Below are 18,362 nucleotides of genomic sequence, written 5' to 3' on the forward strand. Positions count from 1 at the left end.
AAGTCCACTTCTTGTACAGCAATTAACCACTAAGAAGAATATATACAGTGTGTTATTTGTTGAAACTGTACTTCTGATTGGATTTGAAACTGTCTCATTGCTGTTTATCAATAAAACTTTGAAAAAAAAAAGAACAGATTACCTCAAATGTCTTTCAGTTAGACAACTTTGAGATTTAAGGTATTCTACTACTGTGAATTACATTTAATTTAATTTCGGAGAAATAAACTATACTTCAAACAACTTGAAGTCGATAGATTATTAACTTTTGTCTAGTATATTAGACTTTCTTCCTAACAAAAACGGTCATACATATGATGATAAAAACCTTCATAGTAATTTTAAATTTTTTTAAAAAACAAGCAATACCTCTGAAGCAAAATAAAAGTATGTTTGTGCATTATCAAATTGTACTCCACAAAATTTACCCATTTATTTAATAATATACCAGTACATACTTTGCTGTATATTTGCCATATGTATTTGAATGAATACATATGAATGAAGAAAAAGTAAACATATTTATTGGATTTTTTTTCAAGACTTATTTGATCTGGTACATTTTCTTTTTGGTTTGGTCATTTAGTTGTGTCTTTAAGATCTTACATACTAAAGACAAACTCATTTTTCTATGTTATAAAAATGTCATTATTTGTATTTTGCATCGCATACTTTGCAACGTTGGAGTTGCAATTCATTTTATACTTATTGTGCTCATTCATATTTTCTTCTAGATTAGACAATTGTGATGTTGCTCTATTAGCAATTTGATCATGATGAATTTCATGCGAGCATAAAGTAAAACTGATTTTAAAAAAGTTTTAACTGGCTTTCACTGCCAACTTTAGGAGCACACCTAAGTTTTCTAGCGTTTTTCAGGTAATAATTTGTTTGCACAGTTGTTTAACTGAATCATTTTTCAGTAATTCAGTTTTCCTTGCCTGCATCACTGAGAAATTCGGCAGCAGTGTTGGATAAGCGTGAAACCTCTTATTCTATCCTTTAGACCATATGGAATGTGTTCGGCCACAGGGCTTATTACTTAGTGACCTATAACAGCCTTCTGGTGCATCAACTGTCTTTAAACAGTTCTGGACGGGGTATTGCAGAAATTGATGTCAGGGAGGTTAAGCAATTGACACCACCTCCCCGCTCTCCCTGTCCTCTCGCGTCCGGAACCCGGGCGGCGGCCCACACCTGTGAGCCCAGCTGAGACCCTGGGGACGCGGCGCCCACGCTGGGCCCCAGCCTGCCTGGAGGTCCGGCCTCGCCTATGCTCGGCCAGCGCTGCGGCGCCCGGTTCTCCAAGGGACGTGAACTCCGCACGCGCGGAAGCTCCGCTCCTGGCGCCTCTCGCGCCCCCTGGTGGCCGCCGGCGGGACCGCCCAGGGCCCGTCCTCCGACCGCGCGGCGCAGGCTCACGCGACCTCCAAGTCTCAGGCCCCAGGCCCCAGGCCCCAGGCCGGCGGCTCCAGCGCGGACACCGGCGCGAGTCGCGGCTCCCTCCGCCATGAAGCGGGGGCTCATCGTGGGCGCCGGGCTGACAGGAAGTCTGTGCGCCGCGCTGCTGAGAAAGGAGGTGTCCGGCCCTCTCTACCTCGCCGTGTGGGACATGGCGGGGCAGCCAGGTGCGTTGTCCGACCACCAGGACCGAAGCGGCCCGCGAGGCCCGACCCTCCAAGACGCCTGGGCCCACACCCGACGGGTCTGAGGGTCGCCTGACGGCACGCGCCGGCCCGCTCATGCGCAGTGGGCGCCGTCGCCACGTGACCGGGGGCTTCCGAGCCGGGCGCTCCTGAAGGGGGCGGGGGGTGCGGACGGCGGCTGGGCTGGGGGAGGCTGCGCTGGGCAGGAGGCGGCCGGGCGCCCGCCGGTCCCGGGGTGTCTGCTCCCGAGCATCTGCTCTTGGCAGTTTCAGAATACAGTGTGCGCCTGCGCGAGGCCTTCCCAAGCCTCAGTTTACAGCCTTCCGTCTTGCTGTGAATTTAGCGCGAAAACGCCTCGGTTGACGCGGGCCTTCTGGCGCGTCTGCCATCATTTTAGCCGTTCACGAGCGCCTTTTGTACAAGCAAATTATGTGTCCCCGGAGCAGTGTGCGGCGCGCGGCGCTGTTCCTGAGCCTGTTCTCCCTCCCGCTCTCATTCCCTTCCAGTTTCCTTCACAGGCAGTGAGTTGTCTCTGTTAATTGCTTCCTGTCAGTGTTAGGTGAGGGAGACTTCAGTTTGAAGCCTTTGCTCAGTGTAATTGTGAAAACCAATTGCGGGGACGGAGAGGCGGGAACGGTATAGTCCCCCGAGGCTCGCTCGCGCGCAGACGTGCCTGTGAATTTCCCCAGGGGGGAGAATGAGCACGGCCCGCTGCCCTCAGGACCCGCGCTGCACCGCCGACTTGGGCGCCCAGTACGTGACCCGCACGCCTCAGTACGCCACAAGACACCAAACGTGAGTCCGTTCCTGGGACAGAGTCGGTCTTGGAAGTTGTACGGTGTTTAAAGATGGCCTTTTCAACACAGTTTAAAACTTTGTCTTTCGTTGAAATTATTATTTTTTCCATAATTTTATTTTAAACAAACAGCAATGAGACAGTTTCAAACCAAATTGGTAGGACAGTTTCCATAATTAACACATTGCATACTCTCTTCCTGGTGGTTATTTGCTGTACAAGATGCGGACATGATATCCTATTTACAAACACTATTAGAACAAATTCCTCTATTCATTAAGAGAATGTAACTATGTATCTATCCGAACCACTTTGAATACACAGATACAAAATGGACGTTCATCTGTATCCCCTTTTTTTGTTAAGTTCCGTTATTTGAATATCATAGGTGTGTAAACTCAGCAAAATATTCTAAAAGAGTCCAGTAGCCCATATGATACTACCGTTGTTATCCTGAGTGAAGTAGGAAACTATAATTCCTTCCCCTCAGGGTTGTTGGAAAGATTAGATGAGAATGTGTATGAAACACATAGAACGCTCAATAGATTTTAATTACTGATCGTTTTGAAAAGAGGACAAATAACTGCCAGGGACAGTTAGTCTTCTTAACCAAGTTTAAACTTGGTGCATTAAATAATTTATTTTCTTTGACTTAAATTTTGAGTTACATGGAAAAAGTAGGCCTTTGGTTGATGTCAACAGAAGACCTATTAATTCTCAAAATGTTTCTATTATTCAACCGAGTTAAGTTTTATTTAACACAGAATACACATTAACCATATGAAGTTTTCTAGTTATGATCTGGAAATATCTGTAAAAGTTCTTAGAGAACAGGATGTTAAAGAGCTAATCATAGTATGCACTATTAAATTTATGATTGTATTTATATATGTATATTATATGTTCATATTATAGTACTTATCATTTTTTTTTTTTTTTAGTTTTTATGATGAACTGTTAGCTCATGGTATTTTGAAGCCTCTGGTCTCTCCTATTGAAGGAATGGTAATGAAAGAAGGAGACTGTAACTTTGTGGCCCCTCAAGGAATTTCTTCAGTTGTTAAGCACTACCTGAAACAATCAGGTGAGAATGGAATTTTCTCTGCTTTCTTTCAGAATAGCATTTTAAAAATAAATTATACATGTAATTAAACATTAATAACATATAGGACGTTTCAAAGACGATATATTCTGTTTTCCACTCAAAAACTAGTCTCTCTTCCTCCAGAGTAATCAGTGATAAATTTCTAGACTGCGTTTCCAGAAAAATATTTATGAGTTTATCTATTGAACTATATGACTACCTCTATTCACTAGTAATACATATTTATATTTATTTACTTAAAAGATATAAAAAGGAATATTTTACAGAAATTATTGTATGCCTTGTTTTATATCTTTTGTCTTCTTTTGTATGAAGTCTATGTTTTTTTAAAAAATGGCGCTCCAGTAATATATGGTATGTATGTATAATTGTTTATGTAACTGTTGCTGAATATTTATTGTGGTAAAGCTGTTTGGGTGTGGGAGATGATTTTAGTTTTTGGTTATACAAACAGTACCCCATGTCAATCTTAACATATTTTTGTAGAATGAAATATCAGAATACCTATGGCAGTATGCACATTTTTTAATTTAATTTGGTTATACAACATAAAACTTTTAAAGAAAATCTCATCACAAGTGAGTGAGAATGTCTCTTTACCTTATGTGGATGTTAGGGAAGTTTATAATTTTTCTAAATATCATAGGTTGAAGATGATATTTCTTTGATTTTTTTCTTTTTTTAAATGTATTTAGTGCAGGGTCTACAGGCTCTCACTATGTAGATTGGACTCGTAGTGATCCTCCTGTTTTCAGCCTTCCAAGCGCTGGGATTACAGGTGCGCACCACCACACCCAGTCTCAGTCGATGTGTCAGTGTGCCCCTGGGGAGGGCTGGCAAAGCTTGTGCTGCTTGGCATGGAACCCCAGGCTCTGCACTCTGCCTAAGCAGGTGCTTTAGTCCACTAAGCTCTCTGGCCCACCCCTCTTCGTATTTTCTTAGTTATGAGATTGAATCTTTTGTTAACTAGATCTTTTTATTTTTTTGTGTGACTATCTTGTTCATGATCTTTGTGCATTTTGCTTTGTTCCTTACATTTTATGAGTATGTTGAAAATAGGCCTTTTAAAACAACAAAATAGCACTATTTTTAGCTGATAGCTTATTTCTTTTTAAAATAGAAAAGAGTTTTTGAAAAATCACAATTCAGTTAATTATCCAACTCAAAATTCACGGGGGGGAAGGTGTAGGTAGAGCATTTGTTTTGTTTCATAAGATGTTTCTAAAATGATTGCTATTTTGGTCTTCCTCATCAAATGTTACTTATTGAGAAACCCAAGAACCCTTATTACTGGTCATAAGAGACATCAGTGAGATTGATATTGTACACAATACCATACTGGGTTAGACCTTTTCTCTATTCAAGAGTCAGTCTATGATGGCTTTTTAGAATTCTCTAGAGAAACCAAACCAATGAAATATATTGTTAGTTTTGCATATCCATGGATTCTGTATCTATGGATGTAACCAATAACAAAAACTACTGAAAAAAAATTCCAGAAGCAGAAAATGAATTTTCTATATACTATGAAAATAAAGTTGTATATAAGCAATCTTGTTGCATGTAGCCTTTCACATTTTAGAGATTCTGAGTCTCTCTTTAGCAATCTTTGTTTAAGCATTGTTTGCCTTGTCTCTCATTTTTGTGCTACATAGTTAGACCTATGGTGGTTGCATGTGTTATAAATCTGTATAGACATTTTTCTTTGGATTTTTCCCTAAACATTACACCTTAACAAGTATTTAGCATTTACTTTGTATTAGATATTATAAATAATAGAGAGATACCATATTTTTTATTTTTAAAGATATAAAATAGAGATATAAATTTAAAGAAAAAAACAGTGTTAGAAATGATACAAGATTTCACTAAACAAAATAACAGGAATTCAGTAATCATTGCTGTATTACATGATGCTGTCTTCACATTAGTTGTTCACATTACCAGATATAAACATGTAAGATTCATTTAAAAAAAAAACAAACAGTAAAAAGAAGTTATAAGAATTTCAAAAGAGAAGAAAATCAGAGTAAAAAAAATTAAGCATTAACTGCTCCTTTCAAAAGATCAGCAGAAATTGACAATAAAATTATCCAAACTATTCTACATATGTACCCAAATATATCTTCTTCCCTTCTTATGTTTGTCGTTTGCCTCAACAGTTTTTCCTTCCCATTGAACAATTTATTTCTTTTTCACAGAATCTGTTGTACCTTTTAGATTTTCATTACTCTTTCAAGTTCTCACACTAGTGAGATTATACGATGTTTGCATATGTGGTTCTGATTTATTTCACTTACCAATATAGACTCTAGCTGGATCCATTTATCTACAAAAGCCTTGAATTTATCCTTTTTATAGCTAAATAATACTCCATTGTGTAAAAATACCATATCTTTTTTATCCATTCCTCAGTCAATGGGCATTTGGGTTGTTTCCAAGATTTAACTGTGACAAATTGCACATCTATAAACAGGGGTGCACATATATTGCTGTGGTATGATGATTTTAGTTCTTTTGGAAAAATACCCAGGAGGGGAATAGCTGGCTTGAACAGGACCTCCAATTCTAGCTTTTTGAGGAATCTCTATATTGATTTCCATAATGGTCATACCAGCCAGCACTCCTACCAACAGTGGAGAGGGGTTCCATTTTCTCCACAGCTTGTCCAGCATTTCTTATTGGTTGACTTCTTGATGACAGTCATTCTTTCTGGTGTAAGATGGTATGTCAGTATCATTTTAATGTTCATTTCTTGAATGAAGCCATTTGTATCTCTTCATTTGTGAAGTCTATATTCATCTCAGATGCCCATTTTGAATTGGGTCTTTGAATTTTGGCGGCCTGATTTTTTCAAATTCTTTGTATGTTCTAGATAGGAGTCTTTTGTCTGATGGACAGTTCCTATAATTGTTTCTCACTTTGTGGATTTTCTTTTTACTCTGTTGGTGATTTTTTTTTTTTTTTGATGTGCAGAACCTTTTAAAAAGTTGAGATCCCAGTTGTTGATTCTTTGAAGTATTTCTCATACAATTTGATTTTTGTTCAAGAACTCTTTACCCCAATGTCCTTATGGTTTCTTGTTGGGAACCATGGAACCTAGAAAATTGCTAGAATCTGCAAGATTGGCAGATTTTAGCACATAAGGTCTTGTACAGTATTATTCAATACAGTATGGCCCCAGTGAAAGTGCATAGTAATCATGGTGGTAAAAAGAAAGTTCAGAGAGGAAATGAAGGTAACAAGAATGTACAGAATGGTAATAAAAGAAACCAGAATATGCAGAGCAATAATTGCAAGAAGTATGGAACAAAAATGATAAGAAGGTTTTGAAGACAATAACCATTGCATTGAAAAAATTATAAAAAGAAAATTAATGCACTATTCATGTGACTTATCTGGACTCTAACTATAAGATGTCAAACAGTCTTAACTATTTTGAAGAGTAAAGATGCCATCAAAGGAGCTGATGTGGCAGAAGGAGTAGCAGTGTTGACCAAGCAGAGGACACCAGTGCTGGAAGATTTGGGAAAACTTTGTTAGTGTGGTTGAATGAAAAGCAGTGGCAGGTGACAGTGTTAATGAAGCTATAGTCTGTGAAAAAGGCAGGAAATTGCATGGTTTACTGTAAGAAAGTCTTTTTACAAGTGTAACAAATGAATTTAAAGCCTGTAGGGTTTGGTTTGATAAATTCTCCAAGAAAAGTGGTATTCATAGTATAAGACATGGTGAGGCTTCTGTTTCTGCCAAAGCTGCTGCAGAAGCTTATAGGAAATTCATGAAGGCAGAGGGATACATTATTCAGCAAGTGTTTAACTGTGAAATGTAACAGGGATGAATGAAAACAGAATCTATATCATGTAGAAGGCACTGCTGGGGTACAACCCATGAAAGACAGATCAGTGCTTTTACTACATGTGAACAGCAGTGTGGATCTGAAAATTAACCTACTATAGATGTACCATTCCCATTCCTTGTGCACTGAAAGAACAGAACATGAAAAGGGCCAGACTTCCTGTCATGTGGAGGGCTATTGAGAAAGCCTGAGTCACAGGCAGTGGTTCATGGATTAGCTACATTACTCACCATTAAGAAATGTCTCTCTGACAGCCATCTGTCAGAAAGATGCCATTTTCTGAGGGATAATCCCTTGGTGGGTGACATGGACTCTTGAGTATCACTTCATGAAAATCAAGTTCATTTCCCTGAACACAGCACTTCTTCTGTTGCCCATGGACCAGCAAGTATCCTACAACTTTAGGAAGCTATATACAAAGGTACTCAGTTACTTTTCATTTTTTCTGGGACAAAATAACCAACACCCAAAATTAAGGAAGGAAAGGTTTATTTAGCTCACAGTTTGTGGAGGGTTCAGTTTGCACTCTGCTGGCTCCAGAGTAGACTGGAGGGCAGCAGTTCATGGTTGCAGAAAACAACAAACAGCAAAGGGAGAAGCAGCCACTGGGGCATCTAGCAAGCCTCTCTTTCTTCCACGCTGACTGTGAACTCCTTAGAGGAAGTGCCACAGCTGTGAAGATCAAGCTCCTCTGAGGAAGTGGCATTCTTAATCCTTGTCAGACTCTTTATATACCCTTTTTGTACTGAGTCACTCTAGGGCGGGCCCTGAACACCTCAGGGAGGCGCCTCCATCCCTCTTTAAGTTGATACAATGTATCAACCACCACAATCCACCCCTTAGCAGCTTGGCAACTACACATATTTCTTTAAACCGGTCTTCAGATACAAAGACATGCTTATTAACATTTCACACTTTCAACATTATACCATAGGTTTAACTATCATTAAGCATCATTATTAAGTCTATAAAGACTCATGCACATCCATTTATGCAAAAGGCACTTATCTGCAAGACTTGGCAAAGTACTAAGTTTCAGCAATGATGAAAAGTCCAAATCCCAAGTCTCCTTCAAGATCTAAGGCAAACTCTTAGCTGTGAGCCCTATAGAAATGAAAAGTTGAACACTTCCAACATTCAAAGGCACAAGATAAACATTACCATTCCAAAAGGTATACACAGCAGTATACAAACCATTGGGACCAAGACAAGTCTTAGATCCCACAAAGCAAACATTAAGACCTGTAGTTCCATATTCAACATCTGAAGCAATCTGTAATGAGTTGTGAGCTCCAAAAGCCTGGCACGGCTCTACCCCTATGGCCCTTCTGCTGATAGCTCTCATGACTTTTCTCAGGGGCTAACTTTGCTCCCTTTTTGCAGCTTTCCTTAGACAATCTACATTGTTGGCTTTTTCAGACTTCTAAAGTTTCAACTGAATAGGTTTCTCACTCATAACTTCACATACTTCCCACTCAGGGGCACATTGCTGAAACTGTTAGGACTTTGGAAAGTCTTGCAGATAGACTAAGTGCCTTTTGCATAAAGGGATGTGCATGAGTCTTTGGGTGGCCAGGGATGGAATGTTGTGGTTTGTGTCTAGTTGTGCCCCCAAAGCCTCATGCAGTCATTGGGGCAGGCTTTTAGAGTTTGTCATTAATTCACTATCCAATTTGGGGATTATGGGTGTGAGTGCTGCACCCACCCTGGGGTGGGCAATCTGCATACAATATAAGGGAGAGAGAGAGGTTTGCTAGCTGCCACAGCTGCTGCAGCCCCTTTTGCTCTGTGCTGTCTTCTGTTGCCATGAACTCTGCCATGTGTCACTCTGCCTTGAAGCCAGCTGAGTATGCAGTGAAATCTACACTGACTGTGAGCTAAATGAACCTTCCCTTCCTTAATTTTGGGTGTCGGGTGGTTCTAGCAATGAGAGAAAAATAACCTAGACATCTATCTTTTACAGTATATTGACTAACAATCTGGAACGTGAACACTTTTACTATTACTTGTCAAAGTGGAGAGGATCAGTTTATTACAATAAATGGTGTTATGTATGAATGCTATCAACTAGAGTGATTTGCCTGGTAATATTTAGTCTTATCATTCTCTCCCTTTCTCCTTTTGAAATTGATGTAGGGGAAGCAAGCCTGTGTGGTTCCTAGAATTTCTCCAAGGCAGATAATTGTGGCACACATTCACAGTAATGTCCTCTTGGGACAAGCTAGAGGGTCACACACATATGGTGGTTAAATATGATTTATTTATCTTAAACAGTGCATTTAATTAGACATTGTTCACACCTTTTTAGGTGCCATCTTAGCAGTTCCAGCAACTGCTTGCTAAACCCTATTTTTGGGAGATTGTAGGAAGAAAACTAGTTTGGATTTCCTTCTTAAAATGGAGGAATGCTGGGAATTAAGAATTGAATAATACATAGTAGAATCACATTTGCCTTTAATAAAATGTTTAAACATTAGCCTTATTGTACCTTAAAATCTATTTGCAGACTTTCAAATCCTTATTAAATATAATGTACTGGGGCAACACTGGCAAACGAGAGACATAGTCCCTGCTTCTGTGTAGTGGGTGGATGGTGGAGACACTATATTAATTGTACATGTAATAACAGGATTTCTAACAATTACTAGGAAGGGACAGTGAGGCATTGTGAGAGAGCAGTAACAGAGCAGACCTGAGCCAATGTAGGTATTCAAGGAATGAGAGCAAGATGAGCTAGGGAAACTATCCTTAAGGGACCGACATTCTGTGAATACCTGCAAAATAAACATGAGTAAACAGGGCTAAGAGCCGAGGGTTGAGAGTTCCATGCAATGGGTGCATTAAGTTGGAGCTTTCCTGAAGCAGGAGGAGGTTTCAAGAGTTTTCAAGGACTGAAAAGTAGTGAATGAAGGACAAGTGATAAGAGATGAAGTACACAGTAAGGCAGAAGTAGATATAAGAGGTTTGGCAAGTAGCATTAAAGTTTGTTTGTACACTTCAAGTATACTAGGAAGCCATTGAAGGGTTTTATGCATGTAGTTGGTTCATGGTCAAAGTGACCTGAGAGAATTTATATTTTCTCTTTTAAAAAGAAAGTTTCCTGGGCCTTTAAATTTTAACACATGATCTTCCATAAGAATTATTAATTACTTTCACAAGGAAATACCTCTTTCCAAAAACTTTAATCCTAATAGCTAGAAAGGAAAAATTATTGGTTAGTCAGAGCACCTACACCATTTCCCCAAACCTTTTATTAAATACCTTTTGGGTGATGGTGTGTGTGTGTGTGTGTGCAGTTTTTGTCATGGTACTAGATCTGAGTCTGTCTAGCCATGTCGATGATTCTCACATATTGGCCTGCATGGTGCAAGTGTCTCTGAGAGGCTTATTAGATGTGGATTACTGGGCCTAATGCCTAGAGTTTCTGATTTAGTATGATTCCATATGATTCAACAACCCACCAACTGCTGCTGGTGCTGATGATCTGGAGTCCACATTTAAAGAACAACTGATGTGGCCAGAACACCGTGTGGCCATTAGGTCTCATTTCGAAGACATTTGGCTAAAGTATGGAAAATATCTAGGCCAGTGGACTTCAATGTATCTGCAGCAATAAGAGCATAATGCTCTTTGCAAAGGAGTATTTTTGTGAGTGGAACTATAAATAAAAAGGAATGAGTAGATTTAATTGAAGTATGGGACAATACTATGGACTAAATGAGATAAAGGGAAGGAGATGTCCTAAATAAATAAAATAGGCCAAAGCAAAGCTTCTTTGGTTAGAGTAGAAGAGACAGTGAATATGAGTTGAAAGTGGTGAATTATTTTGTATCTTCTCCAAATGTAAATCCCTTGGGCAAGTTGGAACATGGCTTTCAAGCCCTTGCTTTAATCTTGGAACAGAATGATGCTCATTGATGCAAAGGTTGATCTGTTAGCCCAGATAGAACCATGTTATTCTAATATTTACATTTGATTTAAAAACTTTGAATGCATGCTACTCTATACCATTATGCAAGAAAAAAGGAAGGAGATAAAGGTATTTGAGATCTGGGGACCTGACATGAAGATCCTGGAGTAATATTAGATAAGTCACAGCTAAAACATGAAGATACTTTGAATCAATGTCAGTATGAGTAGCAAAGGCAGTGATGGTTGGAGGACATCATGAACAGGAAGAATCATATTCAGGGAGGGTAGCTGCAGAAGAGAAGTTAAATGGAGGAGGTAGGACTGGAGTTTTAGTGTCCAAAGACATAAATGGCCCAGAGTGATGTACAGCATCTTTTATTGTGCTTTTATATTCCTCATTCTATCATTTATTTTCTTTTATGCATGAGGCTGAATAAAAGTAAACTTGTTTTTATATCACAATTTTATAGACTAAAATTTGAGATATTAGTGTACTAAGGAGACTTAATGATCCAGCTGTGCTTTTTTCAAGTTTATGATTTCTAATTTATTCCTTTAAAACAAATTTAGTTAAATATGTAGTATATGCCAATAACTGAGCCTGTTTACTATTTATAGAAACAAAATAGTCATAATTTGTGACTGATAGGCTTTAGATCTTAAAAGGGAAGGTAATTATAAAGTTATTTGAGCACATAGTTAAAATACCCTTACTATAAATACTAATAAGGAAAATGTGAGAATGTATTCAGTGTTTCTCTTAGTTTTGTTTCTTCTATTAAGGTATTGATTTATCAGTTAGGATTTGTGTTTTTCTTATGTAGACTCTTTTTAAAGGGTCCTACGAGATATTAGTTCTTTTAATGGGAAATATTGCTTTTCTTGATCCTATGAAAAGGAATTAATTGCTAACACCTTTACTGAATGTATGTTGAATTTTTTTTCCTGTATTTTAGGGAAGAGTCTACAGGGTGTTCAAGGTCTCACTACTAGATCGGACTTGGAGTGATCCACCTGTTTACAGCCTCCCAAGTGCTGGGATTTAGGCGCATGCCACCACCCCCAGTCTCAATTGCCATCTCAGCGCATTCCGGGGGTGGGGCTGACATGGCAGGCCCAGGGATTGAACCCCCGGCCCCTATGCCTGCTTGCAGGTGCTTTAATCCGCTGAGCTATTTGACTGGCCCCTAAGTGTATGTAGAATTGCTCTGCAAAGAGTATGAACTTTACAGTCAGCTGAACATAAATCTAAACTATCACCAGATATTTTTCAATATCATAATTCTTTATCTGTGAGATAAATTGGTAAGATATATATCAAGTATCTGCCACTTAGTTTATTAGTGTAAGATAGCTATGGTTACTGTTTCTATTATTATCATCAATTGTTGTGCTTCTTCATTCAGAGCAACATTGATCAAAAGGTCCCAGTTTGCCAGGGGAGATAGTGAAGCTTTAGGGAGCTTTGAACTAAAATTCAAAGAGAAATTGCCACTAAATTAGAAAGAAAGTAAAGATAACTTTAGAGACTGTAGAAGACAATTTGATCAGTTCATGTGATCATTTTTTTTTCACATGAATGGATCCAGTTTATGACAGTTCTTTATTCCTTGACTCATAATTTGAACATGATTTGTTTTTTGGAGCAGGTGCAGAAGTCTCCTTCAGACATTGTGTGACTCAGATCAACCTGAGAAATGGCAAATGGGAAGTCTTCAAGGAAACGGGCTCCCCGGAGCAGTTTGATTTTGTTGTTCTCACAATGCCAGTTCCTCAGATTCTGCAGCTTCAAGGGGACTTTGTAAACTGTGAGTCTGCCTTTCTGGGTTCCTACTTAGAGGAATACAATTTCTTGGATAGAATATGAGATAGAATTTGACTTAATTCTCATGACAAAAGTGTACTGTGAATTTCATTGACTTGCATGTCTTACAGGCCCCTCTTAGCCTATTTGTTGAACTAGTCTAGCCAAAGTGGAGACCACCAAAAGTTTTAACCAGTTAGAAGTTGAACATTTTTGTTATTGCCTTTGCCTTTAAGAAGTCAGTGTTGATACACAGCGGTGTGACCTAAAATGAGAACAATCTTTTTGTGACCATCCCAGAGAGAAAAAAGATTTTATGATACCAATTGTCTTTTGGGTTCCCTCATTTCAAATAGTTTTGTTCTCTGCATGGCCTCCTGAGTATGCACTTCTGCTTGAGGAAATTGCCTAGCCCCATTGTGAAAAAGAGATATAAGAAAAGGGGTGCATGGAGTAGGCAGGTGCTCAGTAAATTATTCTGGAGGAACTAAAGTTGTGGTAAAGCAGCTAACATTATTATAAAGGAACTGAAATTCAAGGGAAATTCTTTTATCTGAATTAATAGAAAGATTGAATGCTAAAAATCAAAAAAGGTTTTATTTTAAGGCATGACATAACAGGTTGATGATAAGTAGAATATATGTTACTGAACACGTCTGGTATCACTAATTTAGAATAGAATGGAGAGACACTATTGAACCATTATAGAGAATTTTTAAAGAAAGAACTTTTGTTTTATCAGTTGAGAAATGACAAGTAGGAAGTCTTTTCTGAATAGTGTGGTCTTGTCCTCAAATTGTCAATTTTTTCTGTTTCCTAAGGAGCATTAATTTTAAGTTTCAGATCTTACTAGATTGGGGCAAAGTAAGGACCTATAGTGATATAGGGCTCCAATGGATATGGGGCAATATTCTAAATCCTAACCTGCTAGATGTCTGATGCATCGAGTTCATGTTCCCCAAAATCAGAGACTGGATTCTGAGGAATGGCAAAGGTATGAAATTTCTTTGAGGAAAAGAGAGGTCCTGAGAGAGATGGGAGGGGCCTTGAAGAGTGGGTTGCCTACAAACCATTTCTTAAAGAAAGTTTTATAGAACAAAATCACAAAGTGGGTACAAACTCACGAAGTAGGTACAAGGTGGGACAAAAACAATGAAAGTACAAGTATAGCTGCTTAGGTAATATTGATCCAACGAGGAAGCAAGCAAGTGCACATGGAAAGTACGAGAACCTTTTCTGGAAGGGATGGATTAGGAGGCCCTGAGCTTCCCAACCAGATGACTGATGCCTATTTAGAATGTCATTATTGTATTACTTGGGGATATACTTTAGGTCCAGTAATTCCATCTTTGTCTTGACACCTGATTTTCAAAAAATGCACCTCCAGCCAAAGTTCTAATATATTTTTATCTTCTACACTGAGTCATTTGAAAAGCCTTGCCTTGTCTCACTGCCTATACCTAATTTGACTGTGTATAATATTAAGACTCAGGTGCTCCCAAAGAAAGTGGAATATATGAAAAAAGAGGATAATGAAATTTAGGATGAAATGATTTTATCATCAAGTACAGTTTCTGTATATTATCTAAGTCTGACTTTACCATCTGGCTCCTGGAAAGATCAATCTCAGCGTCATTCCAACAAAAAAATGAACTGATACTGCTCTTTTTTTAAACAAAAAATAAGGTTGTATACCTAATTAATTAACCCTTCCAGGTTGCTGATACATCTTTATTTGAAGCTGGTGAAATTATAATCGATGAGTTACTATGAAGTTTGATCTCATAATCAGATGTTGCAGTGCCATCCGTAGGCTCTGTTAATTCTATTTATTTATTTATTTATTTATTTATTATGTATTTAGTACAGGGTCTGTAATGTCTCACTACACAGATTCGACTTGTTGTGATCCTCCTGTTTCAGCCTCCCAAGTTCTGAGATTACAGGCGCGTGCCACCATACCCAGTCTAGGCTCTGATAATTCTCAGTATTCTTAATCATCTACTAGGGAATATTACTGATTAAGTACATTTAATATGCTGACTACAATTTACAATTTAAGACAGGATTTTTTAAAAGCTACTAGTTGCACAGTATCTGTGGGCTTTATGCTTTATGTGTGTCTATGGTTTGTGTTTTCAAAATATTTTAAAATGAGATAGTTTTTATTTACTCTATTTCATGAATATCTATTTATTTATTTATTTGTTTGTTTGTTTATTTATTTATGTAGTCATTTTTTTTGGTGTCGGGAACCATACTCAGGACTTTGTGCTTGCCAGGCATGCACTATGCCACTGAGTAATCTCCTTGGCCCCAGAAAACTGTATTTAAATAGTGGCTATTACTAGGTTGAGCTATACAAAATTTTCATTTTGCAGGTCAAAAGTGGTCATATTTTAGAAATTTCATGTGAGTCAACTAAGCCCTATATGTAGCTATTGAGGTTGACAAAAATGAATAGAGGCAGTAATTAGTGATATACATCTTAAGATTTTTTTAAGATTATACAGAGTACTATGACAAATACTTCTCAAATGGCACATTATTTATAGTGCCTTTCAAAATATTTCATAAAGTATTGACAAAACTTTAATATTTCAGTCTTTTATTATTATCATTTGAATTAGAGTAATTTTTATCGTTCATAAGTCTTTAAAGTTTGCGTTATTCACTTTATCCTTAGACTTTAACTTCTTTTTAAATATAAAATGCATGGTTGGAGGAGGGAAGCTAAATTCTTTTTTTTTTTTTCTTCTGAGGATAGGGCTGGCACAGCATGTGGTGCTGAGGATTGAACCACAGTCCCTTGTGTTTGCCTAAGCTTGGCTAAGCAGGTGCTTTAGACTGCTGAGCTATCTTCCCAGCCTGGAAGGCTAATTTCTTATCTTTTTCCCAGACAAATTCAAATCTAGGTGCAGTCGCTTTAGAAATGCCACTTCCATGCAGATGTCTTTCCTAGGTAATGCTGGTTACCCATTTCTGAGGGTGAGAGTGTAGAGTTGGATGCCTCAAATTTTCTCCACTATTAACTAGGGGAGGGTTTCTGGTGAACTAGCTCCTGGAACTTCTATATCCACAGATAGCAACTTCCTGCCACTCAATGCAGGTGAGATGCTAGCAGCAGGAAGCTTCTACTTTTACTGTCAGAGATTCTGGCCATCAGGGGAAGAGAAGAGGACACTAGCACACAAATTAGAAATTCTGATGATGTATATATGAATGATGAAAATCCTTGTGTGTATTTTAAATCAACTCCAGGATAGGAAAGTATCAGGAGGTGTGTGTAGGAAGTTTGAGAGTTAAAGTCCTATACTAAGTGGTGAGAGGGGATTCAGATACGAGAAACAAAGGGAATGGAAGTGTTTAGGGCAAGGAGGATACATTTCTCCACATAGATACAATTGCTCAGCCTTTATCAGGACAGTTTTCCTTATTGATACTGACATTCTAACAGTGTTCATTTTAATCATAGAAAACTCAGAATTGGAGGGGGCCATAGGGAACATCTAATCTCATCATGCCGCCCTTTTATAAAAAAGGTCACACTATTGAGGTATGTGGACATATGAAAAGACATATGGACTGGGCAAGTGTAGTGGCACAGGCCTGTAATCCCAGCATTTAAGGAAGAGGGAGAGAAAGAAAGAACAAAGAAACAAAAGAAAGTCATTTATATTTAGTGTATACTGCTTGTTGAGTGCGACCAAAATATACAATTGATGCTTAAATTTGAAATTTTATTACAATAAAAAATTATTCCCCCTCAAAATTCTTTCTTACTTCAAACACACTTAACCTGTTTGTCTTGCCAATCTCTGAAGCATGTCTGGAAATCTGAGTGTCTTTATGAGGGGTAATTAAAAGAAATATAGAGTCCTCTGTCATCAGTGGAAGGCAGGTTCCTTTGGCCAAGGCTCTTATTTTCCTGCATCTGCTAGGCTGCTGTAGAAAGAACTATAGAAATATTATTGTTTTTAATTTATAGCTAGTTATGGCCTCTATATGAGTGATTAGGTATGTTAGTCTTTCCTTCTGTGTTACCTGGAGAACCTTAAGTATTTATTTGATTTTAGGCATTGCAATGAAAGGTATTGTCTTAGAAAGCAACATACTGCCATCTAGTGGCTCAAATATATATTACAATTCTCTTTAGAACCTTGCACTGTGAAAATGAATGCAACATTAAAATACTATGACTATAATGTAACTTACAAAAGCACATATCACAGGGATATAAATTTTGGCTCATGGGTATCAACTTTCTTACCCAGAAGTTCATATTTAGTGATAAAAGGAAGGTTATATGACAGGGTACACATTTATATGAACTATGATCAGCCTTGCATCTTTGGTTTCCTGTGTTTTCTTTGCTTTCTTCCCTGAAGTGTGTCTAGTCTATAGGGTCAGCATGAGTGCTGTCTCCCACTTGAAACAATTGTCTTTTTTATAGGGTGTTTTGAATTTTCTGTTACCCAACTTTCTATTTGCTTTTATTTTTTTTACATTTATTTATTATTTTTTTAAAATTTTTTAAATTAATTTTAAAAAACTAATGAGAGAAACAGCAATGAGACAGTTTCAGAACTGATTAATAGGACAGTTTCAGTAATTAATACATTGAATATTGTTATCTTCTTAGAGGTTACTCATAGTACAATATGCAGACATGATATCCTATCCAAATACTATTAGTATAAATCTTTCTTCTCATTGAATTAAGAGAAAGTAGCTGTATATCTATCGTATTTTGTATACACAGATACAAAATGGTCCTTCATTTGTATCCCCTTTTTTTGTTTAGTTTTGTAAAAGAAGAGTATTCCATTGCCATTTAAATATTGTAGGTGCATGAATTCAGCAAAATAATCCAATGTAGTCCAGTAGTCCATAATAGTACTGGGTTATCCATAGGACTGGCAATATCAGAAGTTGTTGACTTGAGCCTTTTACTCAGCATATTAATATGGCTTTACTTTTTATACCTCGTTCTTATACTTTTCTGCTGGATTGTTAAGACCAAGATAAAGCAACACCTATATAACAAGAAATGTATCTTTTTATCTGACAATGTCAGTCAAGTCCCCTGAGGATTTATCCTGTTACCCTGTACTGCAGTTTGCAGATCCTTTGTCAGTGTCAGCCATATGGATGAGTCACAGCCATTGCTCGACCAATTTGCTCTCTGTGAAAGCCTGAGAGAATGTTTTCTCTCCATGTGACTCTCCTTAGGCACACTCTAC

At 37.9% G+C, this 18,362-nt stretch overlaps 1 protein-coding gene across 5 annotated transcripts in view; it reads left to right on the forward strand.

Annotated features, from left to right (window-relative positions):
• The first annotated feature begins 1,214 nt into the window (after nucleotides 1-1,214).
• The window catches only part of Rnls (renalase, FAD dependent amine oxidase), a 405,492-nt gene continuing 388,344 nt past the window's right edge, over nucleotides 1,215-18,362 (forward strand). For 3 of the 5 annotated variants that reach the window (XM_023716220.1, XM_023716221.1, XM_004632117.2), the window contains exons 1-4: nucleotides 1,215-1,628; nucleotides 2,336-2,441; nucleotides 3,384-3,526; nucleotides 12,965-13,123. In XM_023716220.1, the coding sequence (XP_023571988.1) occupies nucleotides 1,274-1,628; nucleotides 2,336-2,441; nucleotides 3,384-3,526; nucleotides 12,965-13,123 (763 nt within the window). In that variant the 5' untranslated portion in view covers nucleotides 1,215-1,273. Of the gene's footprint in view, nucleotides 1,629-1,845; nucleotides 2,206-2,335; nucleotides 2,442-3,383; nucleotides 3,527-12,964; nucleotides 13,124-18,362 lie in introns of those variants that run through there. The other 2 variants (XM_023716222.1, XM_023716223.1) reach the window with 2 other exon arrangements.

The sequence above is a fragment of the Octodon degus genome, unplaced genomic scaffold (assembly GCF_000260255.1).
Source record: "Octodon degus isolate 3935 unplaced genomic scaffold, OctDeg1.0 scaffold00046, whole genome shotgun sequence".
Classification (NCBI taxonomy): Eukaryota; Metazoa; Chordata; class Mammalia; order Rodentia; family Octodontidae; genus Octodon; species Octodon degus.